This window comes from Lampris incognitus, chromosome 17 (assembly GCF_029633865.1).
Source record: "Lampris incognitus isolate fLamInc1 chromosome 17, fLamInc1.hap2, whole genome shotgun sequence".
Classification (NCBI taxonomy): domain Eukaryota; kingdom Metazoa; phylum Chordata; class Actinopteri; order Lampriformes; family Lampridae; genus Lampris; species Lampris incognitus.
Genome location: NC_079227.1, coordinates 21628321 through 21643876, shown reverse-complemented (window position 1 = coordinate 21643876; position 15556 = coordinate 21628321). Strand labels below are relative to the sequence as shown.

The 15556-nt window shown below is 41.1% G+C and overlaps 1 protein-coding gene across 2 annotated transcripts in view; it reads right to left on the bottom strand.

The window, feature by feature from the left end:
- The window catches only part of ndel1a (nudE neurodevelopment protein 1-like 1a), a 41258-nt gene that overhangs the window by 10045 nt on the left and 15657 nt on the right, over positions 1 to 15556 (bottom strand). For both annotated transcript variants that reach the window (XM_056297219.1, XM_056297218.1), the window contains exons 2-6: positions 14182 to 14278; positions 10168 to 10321; positions 4833 to 4981; positions 675 to 811; positions 297 to 470 (exon numbers count right to left, since the gene is read on the bottom strand). In XM_056297219.1, coding sequence (XP_056153194.1) covers positions 297 to 470; positions 675 to 811; positions 4833 to 4981; positions 10168 to 10321; positions 14182 to 14267 — 700 coding nt within the window. In that variant the 5' untranslated portion in view covers positions 14268 to 14278. The remainder of the gene's footprint in view (positions 1 to 296; positions 471 to 674; positions 812 to 4832; positions 4982 to 10167; positions 10322 to 14181; positions 14279 to 15556) is intronic.

Below are 15556 nucleotides of genomic sequence, written 5' to 3'. Positions count from 1 at the left end.
TTTCTTTCATTTATTTCTATGATTTCAACACGGATTTGTTCTTCATAATGTAGCATTATCGGGGGGAAAATAGGGTGCATCCCCTGGACACATCAATAGTTTACTGAGTCCTTTCGGATTTTAATGAATCAGATGCAAGACACATACCTATTTACATCACTGAATATCAGAACAAACAAAGTGGTGTTATGACTGCCTTTTAACCAGATTAACAAAGAGAAGCTCTATTTAAAAGAATAACATTATTAGGAAGAAGGAAAGACTGAATGGGACTGAAAGGAACAGCTTGAAGCAACCTGTTGTGTTGGCAAAGGCGTTGTCCAGACCTTTGCTCAGCGGGGTGGCAGGGAGAGACAGGGACGCCTGTACCGCTGTGTCCATCTTCACGTTGTCCCGAGTAGGTGAACTTGGAGCAGACATCCTCGTTACGTCCGTCTGCCTCTCGCGCACGGCAAGCTCCTGCCGTAGGTCTGTCACAAAAGAAAGAACATTGTTTTATGTAGACATAACCAAAACTAAAAATAGACTTGTGGAGGACACAAATCAGTGAGAAAGTAAAGCTTTGTGATTTCACACAGACAGTAAAAAGGAGAGAGGGCGCAGCAGTCATATGGTAATGAGTGAAAAGGGTGAGTAACAGCTCAATTTGTTCGTAAAAGTCAGTCAATAATCACCTCTGGCCTCATCCTTTAATCTCTGCACAGAGACCAGGAGTGACTCCTTCTCATCCAGCTCACTCTCCAGGAAGGCATTCCTCTCTATGGCCTGGTTCAGACGTTGCTCAAAATCCTCCAAAGACACAATAGTCGCTCTGGAGTAAGGAGAGGAAAGGAGAGGGAATTAGTGATGGAAAAGGAGTGAGGCTGGGAGGATAAAAGAGAAAAAACAAAAAACAAAAACAACAGCATTTTTCCTGTGATAAATCAGTGGTTAGGCACCCCTCATCTGGAAGTAAAATATATTTTCCCTTCTGGCTTTAGACTAAATTCTGAACTAAATTTTTTGAAAACAAAAAAAAAACAATTTTTTTGACATGTTCTGCGCAAAAGGTTGTCACAGCTAGAAGGAAGGGCAGAACAGAATGAGAGACATAATTTATATTCCTCTTCTTCCTGCCTCCATCCATCCATTACCCAAACCGCTTATCCTGCTCTCAGAGTCGCGGGGATGCTGGAGCCTATCTCTGCAGTCACTGGGCGGCAGGTGGGGAAACACCATGGACAGGCCGCCAGGCCATCACAGGGCCAACACAAAATTGGGGATATAGTATAGTCAAGTAAAGTCAAGTAAATTCTTTAATAAACAGTACAAGCCTGTTTCAAGCAATCATCAGCTGTCAACAAAGCTACATGGGAAAGAACACATTAACTGCCTCGTCATGCACATCATGTGCACAACATCCAATGGGGGAAGGGGGAGGTGCCTACATTCAAAAACGTGATCGCTAACTGTCCAGTGGGGGGGGGTTTGCATACAAGTTTAATGGTATTTGTCTATTGGCATGATTTATTTATAATTACAAAATAGACGCTTATATCCATGTCTGCAACTGCTGGCCAATTCATTCCTGTTATTCAATGTAGACATTTCTGGTTTGCAAATGATAAAATACTTTCCAGTTAGACATAGATTGCACATTTTACTACTGGTGGAATATGCTTTGTTTTTTTGAGAGAATTTTCCTCTTGTGAATCATTATTCTAATAAATGGTCTAACAAGTGATCAATTCCTCATGCCTGTGTAACAGCCACATTGATCTGGATCCAGCTCATTCCATATAGCAATAAAGCTGCTTTGGGACACTTTTATATTATTTGTGATATACACTACCGTTCAAAAGTTTGGGATCACATTGAAATGTCCATATTTTTGAAGGAAAAGCACTGTACTTTTCAATGAAGATAACTTTAAACTAGTCTTAACTTTAAAGAAATACACTTTATACATTGCTAATGTGGTAAATGACTATTCTAGCTGCAAATGTCTGGTTTTTGGTGCAATATCTACATACACTACCGTTCAAAAGTTTGGGATCACCCAAACAATTTTGTGTTTTCCATGAAAAGTCACACTTATTCACCACCATATGTTGTGAAATGAATAGAAAATAGAGTCAAGACATTGACAAGGTTAGAAATAATGATTTGTATTTGAAATAAGATTTTTTTACATCAAACTTTGCTTTCGTCAAAGAATCCTCCATTTGCAGCAATTACAGCATTGCAGATCTTTGGCATTCTAGCTGTTAATTTGTTGAGGTAATCTGGAGAAATTGCACCCCACGCTTCCAGAAGCAGCTCCCACAAGTTGGATTGGTTGGATGGGCACTTCTTTGAGCAGATTGAGTTTCTGGAGCATCACATTTGTGGGGTCAATTAAACGCTCAAAATGGCCAGAAAAAGAGAACTTTCATCTGAAACTCGACAGTCTATTCTTGTTCTTAGAAATGAAGGCTATTCCATGCGAGAAATTGCTAAGAAATTGAAGATTTCCTACCCCGGTGTGTACTACTCCCTTCAGAGGACAGCACAAACAGGCTCTAACCAGAGTAGAAAAAGAAGTGGGAGGCCGCGTTGCACAACTGAGCAAGAAGATAAGTACATTAGAGTCTCTAGTTTGAGAAACAGACGCCTCACAGGTCCCCAACTGGCATCTTCATTAAATAGTACCTGTTAGAGCCTGTTTGTGCTGTCCTCTGAAGGGAGTAGTACACACCGGTGTAGGAAATCTTCAATTTCTTAGCAATTTCTCGCATGGAATAGCCTTCATTTCTAAGAACAAGAATAGACTGTCGAGTTTCAGATGAAAGTTCTCTTTTTCTGGCCATTTTGAGCGTTTAATTGACCCCACAAATGTGATGCTCCAGAAACTCAATCTGCTCAAAGAAGTGCCCATCCAACCAATCCAACTTGTGGGAGCTGCTTCTGGAAGCGTGGGGTGCAATTTCTCCAGATTACCTCAACAAATTAACAGCTAGAATGCCAAAGGTCTGCAATGCTGTAATTGCTGCAAATGGAGGATTCTTTGACGAAAGCAAAGTTTGATGTAAAAAAAATCTTATTTCAAATACAAATCATTATTTCTAACCTTGTCAATGTCTTGACTCTATTTTCTATTCATTTCACAACATATGGTGGTGAATAAGTGTGACTTTTCATGGAAAACACGAAATTGTTTGGGTGATCCCAAACTTTTGAACGGTAGTGTAGGTGTATAGAGGCCCATTTCAAGCAACTATCACTCCAGTGTTCTAATGGTACAATGTGTTTGCTCATTGGCTCAGAAGGCTATTTGATGATTAGAAAACCCTTGTGCAATCATGTTCACACATCTGAAAACAGTTTAGCTCGTTACAGAAGCTACAAAACTGACCTTCCTTTGAGCAGATTGAGTTTCTGGAGCATCACATTTGTTGGGTCAATTAAACGCTCAAAATGGCCAGAAAAAGAGAACTTTCATCTGAAACTCGACAGTCTATTCTTGTTCTTAGAAATGAAGGCTATTCCATGCGAGAAATTGCTAAGAAATTGAAGATTTCCTACACCGGTGTGTACTACTCCCTTCAGAGGACAGCACAAACAGGCTCTAACCAGAGTAGAAAAAGAAGTGGGAGGCCGCATTGCACAACTGAGCAAGAAGATAAGTACATTAGAGTCTCTAGTTTGAGAAACAGACGCCTCACAGGTCCCCAACTGGCATCTTCATTAAATAGTACCCGCAAAACACCAGTGTCAACATCTACAGTGAAGAGGCGGCTGCGGGATTCTGGGCTTCAGGGCAGAGTGGCAAAGAAAAAGCCATATCTGAGACTGACCAATAAAAGAAAAAGATTAAGATGGGCAAAAGAACACAGACATTGGACAGAGGAAGACTGGAAAAAAGTGTTGTGGACGGATGAATCCAAGTTTGAGGTGTTTGGATCACAAAGAAGAACGTTTGTGAGACGCAGAACAAATGAAAAGATGCTGGAAGAATGCCTGACGCCATCTGTTAAGCATGGTGGAGGTAATGTGATGGTCTGGGGTTGCTTTGGTGCTGGTAAGGTGGGAGATTTGTACAGGGTAAAAGGGATTCTGAATAAGGAAGGCTATCACTCCATTTTGCAACGCCATGCCATACCCAGTGGACAGTGCTTGATTGGAGCCAATTTCATCCTACAACAGGACAATGACCCTAAACACACCTCCAAATTGTGCAAGAACTATTTAGAGCAGAAGCAGGCAGCTGGTATTCTATCGGTAATGGAGTGGCCAGCGCAGTCACCAGATCTGAACCCCATTGAGCTGTTGTGGGAGCAGCTTGACCGTATGGTACGCAAGAAGTGCCCATCCAACCAATCCAACTTGTGGGAGCTGCTTCTGGAAGCGTGGGGTGCAATTTCTCCAGATTACCTCAACAAATTAACAGCTAGAATGCCAAAGGTCTGCAATGCTGTAATTGCTGCAAATGGAGGATTCTTTGACGAAAGCAAAGTTTGATGTAAAAAAAATCTTATTTCAAATACAAATCATTATTTCTAACCTTGTCAATGTCTTGACTCTATTTTCTATTCATTTCACAACATATGGTGGTGAATAAGTGTGACTTTTCATGGAAAACACAAAATTGTTTGGGTGATCCCAAACTTTTGAACGGTAGTGTAGATCTATTAGTTTTTTATTTTTTTTGGAGGGGGGGGTTATATTGCTTCTCCTATATTGTTCTGCTGGGGGGCACTCCCATTAAGGGAGTAATCAGGTGTCAGGTAGAGAGGTTCTATCAATTGCAATAAAGGGATATCAAATTTTGAAAAAAGATCCATTAGAAAAAAAATTGTACATTTTTTTTTCACCTTTTGGCTCTCTCCAAGTCATCATTGGACTGCTCTAGCTCCCTGACGTATTTGTGGAGCTGCTCCTTGATGCTGCGTGTCTGGCCCAGGTCGTCCTCCAGCATGGAGATCTGCTTGTAGTTCTGAGTGTACTGCTCCTCCATTCTTTCCTGGATGGGCGGTCGAGGCAGAAACGCAGGGAGAAAATCGGAGAGGTAGGGTTTAGACAGAGAAATGCAGAGTGGAGGGATGTTCACATGCAATTATTTGATGTAAAACAAATTGTCCCACAGAGCTACATAAAGGCTTCCCAACTCCTTGTTTCCACACACATGCACACACACACACACACACACACACAAAAAACAGTTATGGGCACCTCCTACCTCCCACTAACCTACATTTCATCATCCATTTTTCAGGGCCCCAGTATACCCGCCACCATTCCCATGCAAGGGATGTTCTGAGTGGCCTATCTCTCCACCACCTCCAGGAAAATCAGCTCAACAGATATTGCCAGGCCTGTTTGTGTTTCTGACCTATATCTGCTATTGCCACCATGTCTGAATCAATTAAAAAATAGCCGAACCTCGGCCAGACTGCCAGTCTGTCGTTTGCCCCAGAATGTCATTCACAAAAGCCTAATTAAAATGATAGCGTCACAGACTACGTAATGTGACATGATTTATGTACAGTGACATGCCAAACAATGTGGGATATATCTAGTATAAACCTAGAAGATGGAACAGTCAAGTTGTATTACAAAGAGTAAGAATGCATTCCTGATATTCCAACACTTAAGTGTCACACAGGTATAGGTCAATGGGGTGGCATTTCCTCCCAACAAAAGGTGTGAATTTACTTGATGTTTAAAATTCATTGCTTGTCTGGAATAACAGGTGTAAAATAAAAAATAAAAGGACTTCAGTCTCCCTTGCACATGTATATCCCATCGCGAGTGGTGACTTCCTTCACCTGCATATCTGGAAAATTATTGTGAACATGGGACAGAGATGCCCCCCACCCATTGGTGCTAGCAAGAACATGCAAGGGAAGCATGCAAGAGAGATGCCAACAAATGGATTATGCATGAGGGTCACGGAGAAAGAGCCGAGCTGGATCAGAGTATGGCCCTGCCTAGGACAAAACGGGTGCCAATACCACTCAGTGGGAAGGGGTGTCGAGATTGGAAAAGAGAGGTACCCTTGCAATTTTCACCAGCCAGATTACCATTTAGATTACCATGAATTCCAAAGTAACACCCGTGCCATCCCCACTGCGTTACGCCTGACTGAGGCCTTTTTTTTCTTTTTCTTTTTTAGATTTAATTTTTGACATTTTTTGCCTTTATTGGATGGCAGACAGTGAAGGACAGGAAACAATGGGAGAGAGGGATGGTTATGACATGCAACAAAGGTCCCTGGCTGGAATTTTACCAGGGATATTGCGGTTATGTAGCATGCACCGTAGCCATTCGGCCACCGGGGCGATGAGGCTGATATTTTGCATTAGAAATGTTGGGAGTGTCTGGCGGGTAATAGGCTTGGAGAGTAGAAATGTGTGGTATAGTCCACACCACACAATGGGAAACTTGTCAGCATATCTTTTTAGGGGTGGGGTTCCAGCGCAATCCAAGTGCATTTGAATGACTGGTTGCATGGAGTAATCCCACTTCAATTTTTCTGTGGCTCTTTACCACCTGACTAGATTTCACACCTGGATACTTTAAAAAAAAAAACACACCCAGACAGCAGCAGCTGTTATGCGTGATTCCTCTCCTCCCCTCTCCCAGGATACTGCACTCAAGGACAAGTGATGATATGAGACAGCCACGATAAAAAAAAAAAAGACATCAAATATTTAATCCAAGGTTATGGATGGAGACTGGCAGTATGTACTTGACTCAGTGTGTGAGCTTTTTGAGGTTAGACACAACCCATTTCATCATAAATCCCCATTCATGGGTAGAGTCACCCATAGAGCCAACATTTAGGGCTTTTTAATACAATGTCCTGGTAGCAAAATGCAGATGGCCATTTTGGTTGATAAGACTCGGTTTCGCACGTCTTTTTTTTGGGGGGGGGGCAGGGTGGCACAGTGGTTAGCGCTGTCAGCTCACAGCAAGAAGGTCCTGGGTTCAATTCACGGCCGGCCAGTCAGAGTCCTTTCTGTGTGGAGTTTGCATGTTCTCCCTGTGTCTGCATGGGTTTCCGCCAGGAGCTCCAGTTTCCTCCCACAGCCAAAAGACATGCAAGTCAGGCAAATTGGAGATACTAAATTGCACCTAGGTGTGAATGTGTGTATGAATGTGTTTGTCTCTGTGTCTGCCCTGCAATAGACTGGCGACCTGTCCAGGGTGTTTCCCCACCTTCTGCACAATGAGCGCTAGGATAGACTCCAGCACACCATGACCCTAATTAGAATAAGCAGCTTGGAAAATGAATGAAATGAGCAATGACGTCTCTACATTAGGGGCCAACATCTGGTGGGGCCTGACCCAAAATGGTGATAACCCGTTCTAATGGGACCATTCTAACTAAATGGCTGAATTTTATAGACACAGCTATAGTTGGAGATGCCCTCCACATTGAAAGATTTATTTACTTTGCCTCAGATCCTCTTGATAGGACTAGAACCCGACCGATAAATCCGCGCCGATATTATTGGCTGATATGAGCCAATTGCAGATAAATCAGTAACAGCATTTACAATGGCTGATAAATGACAACCCATTAAGACTAGATGCAACATCTGCATATATATATATATATATAGAGAGAGAGAGAGAGAGAGAGAGAGAGAGAGAGAGAGAGAGAGAGAGAGAGAGAGAGAGAGAGAGAGAGAGATCCCTTTAAGAAGCCCAGGTGCGACCTTTGCATGCTTCTCCCTTTCGTGTCGTGCCACGTTTTAGATGATGTCCTTGTTTTCAAGACACGTGACTGATGAAATGCACCGTGATTTGCCGAAATCCACATGGGGAAGGTGAAATGCATTATGGGATGAATTTTTGTTTATTTTGTGCTCTTAGCCCACCTTAGCCTCTTGGCCTCCTTGTGGACCGTCACTTAAGTTGTGCTTCAGGCAGTGACAATGGCTGACAACCAGAGTGAGGGGAGCGATATTGACGCCGAGTACAGCAGTTACTTTGCCGACAAAAACAACAATGAATTAGAAGATTCAGACCCAGATTATGATGTGACTGCTGACCTGCTAGCCAGGGCTCAGTGGGTGAGAGAGGAGGAGCAGGAAGAAGAGGATCAGTTCAGCGAGTTTGTTGGATTCTTTGTTTATTGATTTTTTTTAAAAATATTAATGAATTGCCCTGTGATGGCCTGGCGGCCTGTCCAGGGTGTCTCCCCACCTGCAGCCCAATGAGTGCTGAGATAGGCTCCAGCATCCCCACGACCCTGACAGCAAGATTAAGCAGTTTGGATAATGGATGGATATTAATAAACATTAGGGCAAAGGCAATAATTCCCAATTAAAGCTAAAGGTTTAAGCTCTCAAATGGTTTTTATTTCATGTTTCTATCTGCTAGGCTGAGAAATAAAGGTTTTAGTAAAAGTTGACAATTCTGTCCAAGTTTTTCTGAAAACCTTCAGGTTTTAGGAGGTTGTTTTCAAACAATGCCTTAGATTTTAGAATATTTTTTAGAGGTCGCCTTAGGTCATAATGGGTTAGAAAGAGACGGAAGGCAGATCCTTCAACCATGTTATGAGTGTTGTCGTTGCATAGTTTTGCAACTTCACTGTGGTAACACACGTGTTTGGAATGCCACAAATCACAATCAGCTGACCCAAACAGAAGTCGAGCAGAGTAGCCCACGATGGAGATCATCTGTATTCATGATATTTTGATAATTGTCACGTCAAATACATTACTAAAATAATAATAAATATGCCCCATGTTACGGCCACGGGTGTGTCCGTATAGTTTTGTGTTGCCTCCTGTATCACTCTGACTCTACATTCAGGTATCCGCCAGGTGCTCCTCATCACCTAATCAACCGGTCAACGAATCATCCAATTTTCATCAGCTGTGCAGTCTCCCATTTAAACCCCCACATGTGTTCAGTTCACCGGCCAGCTAGTTTAGTTTGTGTGATGTAGTTACTTTGTGTTTGTAACGTCTGGCCCGTTTTTGGTTTAGTTTGCATTGTGACTATTTTGAGTTATGTTTAGTTGTTTAGCTCTTTTGGGCGAGGGGATCAAGGTAAGATGCCCATGGGCAAACACCCCATCACGTAGCTTACCTCTGTTAGACACACTAGGTTAGCAGCGGTTGCCACCTTTTTGTCTTTAGGTTTGGTGCTTTTCAGCACTGTCAAGGGTGGGTTACTTTTGTTAATAGTTTGTTTTGGCAACCGTTCGGTTCCCTTGTCCTGTCATTGTTAATAAATATATTTATTTTATTATATCTATACGTTTATGTCTCACTGTGTTGCACCCTCACCTCACTGTTACTCAGTACACTAATAGTTGCACCCTCTCCAGACCGAGGGTCGTAACACCCCATCATTTCTCCTTAGCCTAAAGAAGCCTGACAACATTTGTGCCAGCCATGCCTGGTTTGCTGCAGTAACGTCAATGCCATCAGTAAAACATCAAATGTACGTCTAACGTTATGGTAGTTGAGTGGTGCAGGCTAAGCTGTTGACAAACATGATTGTAGGTTTATTTATGACAACAGTGAGGCAGTTCTAGAGAGTAAACCAACAACGATCCCACCATTTCTCCCTCGTTACTTCTACAAATTATCTGGCAACATCGCTTACCTAAGCATATATAATGCTGTCCATTGCTAAATTAGGTTACCCACAAAGCTAGCTAATGCCATGTTTATCAGTGCAAGATTGCTAACGTTGCGACACACGTCTGTAGTTACAGCCAGTGCATTGGAAATTATTGAACCAGAGGGGACACATAAATCAATGTGAGCTGAACAAGTATCTAACATGGCTTGGTAGCCAAAGTTATCTAGCTACACATAGTCGGCAAATGATTGATACTGAACAGTACTGATGTTTCTTTAGCTATTTATTTTATTTTTATTTATTCTTTATTTTCTCAGTATTCATTTCTAGAATTGGTTGACAATGTATAACAATGTTAAATATTCTTTAATAAAGTTATTTTTAATTAAGAAGCCTCCCGAGTACCTTTGCAGTCATATCAGTGGAAGAATCGGTGCACAATCTGCATAGAAAAGGTTTATCTTCATTCCAGCCCAAAAATACACTATATCGGCCACCATATCGGTTATTGGTGAATTTCCCTCCCCCTAAAATCGGGATCAGTCTAAAAAAAACCATATCGGTCATGCTCTAGATAGGACCCTCTTCTTTCTACTCATTTACCTTGAGAGACTCCATCTCATTCCTGAGTCTTTGGTTCTCCGAGTGCAGGTCCCTCAAGCGGTGTTCAGCCTGGCCCAGCTGTGTTTCTAGCTCAGCCTCCAACTCTCTGCTCCCCTCCTGGAACTCCAGCAGCTCATCCTGAGCCTCCTGGTAGCTAAGGGAGAGAGAGGCAGGGTAATGTGGAAAAGGCCTTAAACAACAAGTCAATGAAACAGATATAAAGAGGAAGAGAATATGAACAGCCCAGAGGGACACAGGGTTCATTGGGAATTTTTCTTCTAGTAGTTCAATCACCACCCAATAAAGGAAAGAGGGCATCAAAATTTACACACCAATGCAATTTTTACCCCTTATTTGGCCAATGAAGCCTTTGATAAACACTGACTTTATCTGTAAAACTCAAACTTACTGGATATTTATGAATTTGGTTAAATATGCTGCAACAGACTAAAGGCTGTTTAAAGGATTAAGCTGTGTAATGTGAACTTTTCACCATCCGTTACAATTTTCATAGTTTTAAAATTGATACCAAGTTTTCAACATCAGAAAATGGGCTAAAAATTCCACTAACAAAATATTTACTAAATAATTGGATATTTAAAGCCTCTTAGGGAGGGAATTCAATAATATATCATTGACAGCTCTTTTTACATTTATGAAAATCACTGTTGGCTATTAGGTGAAGATTTCCACTCTCGGGATACATGTGTTTTTATATATTCTTGACAGATAGATATAATTTGTTGGTTCCATCCTGTCACAAAGCTGACAAGATTAATGGATGGTGCCATCTCTAATACTTCCTTAAGTCAAAGTTTTTCCTGTTTACCGGATAGTAACAGGAACCAGCTCAGCAAGAATCATTACACAGGATATAGGCATTTTCCTTGTATTTATTGTTTATATAAATAGTGCTATAACTCATCTCTGTCCAAGTACCATTTTAAAAAGAGGAATAGCCAACAGCTAATCAAATTAGGGAACGAAGATAAAAAACAATTGCTAAAGGTGAAGTCCAGGCCAATGTTAATATCCAGACTATGCATTCAGGCTGCAAGTAATAAAGCCTTCTTTATCTGAAGCAGAAGCTCATCCAGATAACTGAAACATTCTACAACAGAGATGAAGTCAGATTTACAGCTTAAACACTCTTAGTTGCATGGATCATCAATGTACGCTGTCAAAGAACTGCATTTAACCAACAGCATTAATATTTTCACTTTTTATGGGAGGAATTGGGTTTTTTTCCCAGTTTGGCCGGTCAGTTCCCAAAGCTTGAAGTTCTGATGAATGACGTTCTACTGCATTACATAAAAACTATAAAACCGGATAGGGTGGCAATCACTGGCCGGGTTCACTGGGTGGAGGTGGTTACATAATTGTCTGTTGATATGGTAATAAATGAACAACACACAGAGCTAAATATGGCAGAAGCAAACAGCCAAGGACTGTGTCATGCCACTAACATACGACGACGTATGGGAAGGGGTCCACAAAGCTCGGAAATCCTTTAAACACCATGTTCATCCCTCTGCAGGTTTCCTCTGAGACAGCACACAGCAGGACACATCTTTCCACATCTGCAGCTTGTTTAGATGTAGCCCTTTCTGCCCTTTGAACTGATCTTACTTGACCTGAGGGCACCATCTACCTCCCGCTGATATCCTTTTACTGTTAATGACCCAGAGCATCCTCTTCACTTTTATTGGCCTTGACTCAAAACAATCCTGTGCAGAACAGCACTTGTTTAGGAGGAAATCCTCCATCCCTTAAAGGAATCTTCAAGTTACATTTTCTGACTAAAAAATAAAATCAATACCTATAAAAAGGGGGCCTTGCCGTTTATTAAGCTGTTGAAACAGTCTACACTTTTCCCCACTACTACAATAATGATGTGGAATAAAGAATATATGTTACGTTCTGTGATACAGGCTATATTAACTTGCCTAGTGCCTGTTTATACAAAGGCCACTGATAGTATTAGGTGGGCTATAGTTACCGTTTTCTGAAACAGCCTCAAAGGCCCTTGTCTTGTGCATACCCAGTCCACTAATTTGATAACCCAAGTGTCTCTGAAAGCCAAGGAAAGCCCTTGTATAACAAGATAATTTCACAGACATGTTAAGTGAACACACACACACACACACACACACACACACACACACACACACACACACACACACACACACCACTGAAATCTTTAACCACGTACGCACAATGTGCCTTTAATTTACCTTGCACCATGTCTACAAACTCTTACATAACAGTGTAAATTTAAGCTTGTTTTCTATAGCCAAAGGGTGTGTCAACTGTCCACTGAGATTTTATCAGCATCCTTTTGTGTCCATCAAGAACCATTTTGTGAGATATGTCAACTCCAAGAAGTAGCCTGGAAAAAGCTCATTATAATGGTGCTAAGCCTCCAAGTCTCATATTGTTGGGAAATGACGAGAGGAAATCATTGCTGCAATGATAAACCCATTCAAATCAGTCAAGGAGACTTGAAAGCCTTTAATGTTCAAGGCGAAAAGGATCCGACCTTTTTGGGGGGGGGGGGGGGAAGAGATATTCTCACATCTGGTCTTACATAAGGCTCTTTTAGAGGTGTAATTGTATATGTCATTACTACAGTTTAATTGAAAGAGTAATAATGAGTGATTGACATCCAACAACACCAGCAGGCGAAGCATCCTTAGGGTTATACTCCCAAGGTGATTCAGGCAAATAAGAGTGACTGTACAAAGATAGGCAGATTATATAGCAAGTAAATGTTACCCAAGAGATGAAACACTGATGGAGGCACTTTCACACATACACTCTAACATTAATGAACTGCAGGCAATTTTCTGGTAAAGGCAGCAGCTTCTGTTCCCACAGGCATCACCTTAGCATTATTTTAACGCATTGTGATTATTCACACACCACCACCAATACTACCAAGTCTTGCAACAGAGTTATTGGAGTTTTTGAAAATGGCAGTGAAGACCTTTGGTTCAGTGCTGCCGACTTGTCTTTGTCCAATCTAATGTTAGGAAGGTTCTTTATCTCAGTCAGTCAAATTTTCCATTTTTGTCAATTGTTAACTAACCACTTGTGATGGAATACTAGTTTTTTTTTGAAGTTGTACTGCATGGATTAACAATAGAACCACCTGTGCCACATGCTTAAAACACTTTAGATGACGCGGCATAATCTCACCAGCTGAGAACTTCTTGAGTGGTCTGTACATGTCAACAAAAGAGAATCATATGTCACAGCATCTTGCTGTTATGCATTCTCATAGTGGTTTTGTAATTCTTTTGTGTTCATGCATTTGCTGGTATGGAACTTTAATGGTAATGATACCAGGTCTTGATTTGTCAAATTACTGTAACTGATTTATCGTCATGTCAGTACCAACCCCCTAGCCCTACATGACCCCTTGACTGCAAAATGATGTTAAATTAACGTTAATGGCTGGATGTGTGAGGGCACCTTAAAAGGTGGAGTCAGCAATTCTGGAGAAAGATGGTTGATGTTTGTTGAGCTCAACAGCCAAACAAATACACCCCTCCCTTCCCTGCATTTTCTATGGGTGCGCACCCTCCAAACAAATGTTCGTATACCAACTACATATCACACAGCTTTGAATTTTACATTGTGAGGGTCACAAGAATTTGGCAAACGTTTTGATGTATCATGTGTCCAAATAGAGTGAGAGTTGAGGATGTTAGAGCGATTTAAAAACAGTGAAAATTTAGAAGATTTAGTGTGGCGTTTAGAGTGTGCCAAACAGGGTCATGTAATGTTAGTCTACAGCTGGAATAGTGTTTTGTGGCTTGGTTCAAGCTACTTTGTTTCCCATTTACAGAGCTGTGTATGAACACCAGATTTTTTTTCAGCGCACACGCAGTACAGACAGGTAGTGGACCATGAGGAGATATTTGCTGAATCTGATAAAGTTTACTGGATTAGAATTGCTGACTCTACCGTTAAGTGAAGGGGAAATGCATCACACTGCGTGTTTGTACCTACCCTTTCTTGTACTTGAGGGAAAGCGCCTTCCAGAAGTCAATTTCCTCATCTTTTGAGGAGAATTTTGGTATCATTTCTGTTTCCATGGCAAAAAACTCTGCAAAGGGTGCAAAGACAAGAGAGATAAATGGTTACTACAAGACAAGGCAGATAACAGGACAGGGCACAGCTGCAATTTACATGAGGATATCCATCACTCAGTCTCTCTTGTAAACATGATGTCCCTCATCATAAAAAAGTCAAGGCATCCTGCAAAAAAGACTGTTTCAAATTTAAATGCCCAAGGGCATTTTAAAATCAGAAAATATTAGTGTGACAACAATGACCATAGTTTGTGTTATGTGCTGGACCTCTAGTTTTGACCTTAACCATTAATTTCATCCTTTATGAGAAGAATATTTAACCTGAGGGGTAACAACAAGCCAAAGGGAGCTGTATGGATCAATGATTTCAACCTAAGCTGGTAATTAATCAAAGGCATCCACCTACAACACACATGTCATTACATAGAGAACTAAATCCTATTGAGGAAGTACAAGTTCGCTCCATTTCAAATAGTCCATGGGCCAGAGCCCAAAATTTCCTATTTCGGTACACTCAAGGTGGCAAAACTTACTTATAATTTTTGAAAGGATCCATGTCTGTAGATGATATTTTGGTATGATAACCATTCCTGAGTGGCAGCTGTATCACAGTTATCAGCTCATGAAGTTAACCACCCCCTAAAGTAAATTGCATTTTAGACGCTGGTGCATATCCTGGTTTAGCCTCATGGTCAGGACATTTTTCAATGTTCTATAATATTGTCTTTGGTATCATTTTAAAGGGGACCTTCTTAGCTTTCATTCAAGCCCTGTTGTGGATATTTCTCACAAATATAGAGGTCACTTGAGCTCTTCAACCCGTCAATAACACACATCTTTCTGCAATGTTCGCCTAAACTATATACTTTCTTTTAGCCCTGTGGCATCTAGGAATATCAGGGACACAAAACACAAAAACTGGAATACTCACAGGACTGTAAAGATTCAGGAAATGTATAATATACCCATACTATTTCATTGTGTGAGGTGATTGTGAACCTTAAATTAGAAGGGCATTATTACTAAGAAACTAACTAGACCAAAGCCAGTTAGTCCATGGGTCAGACCAGATATCGATATCACCCAAGGTGACACAACTTCACTGGTGCCATTTTATTTGGTACACTAACAGAAGTAAAATAATACATGATAACCTTTCCAAATGAGCAGCTATTTCATTTTTCTTTCAGGAAACCTGTTTCTGTGCCTCTCACGATTGTGTATTTGCCCAGATTTTTACAAATATAGCATTTCAACACCCCTGGTACTGATTAGCCTAGCTTAAACTCTGG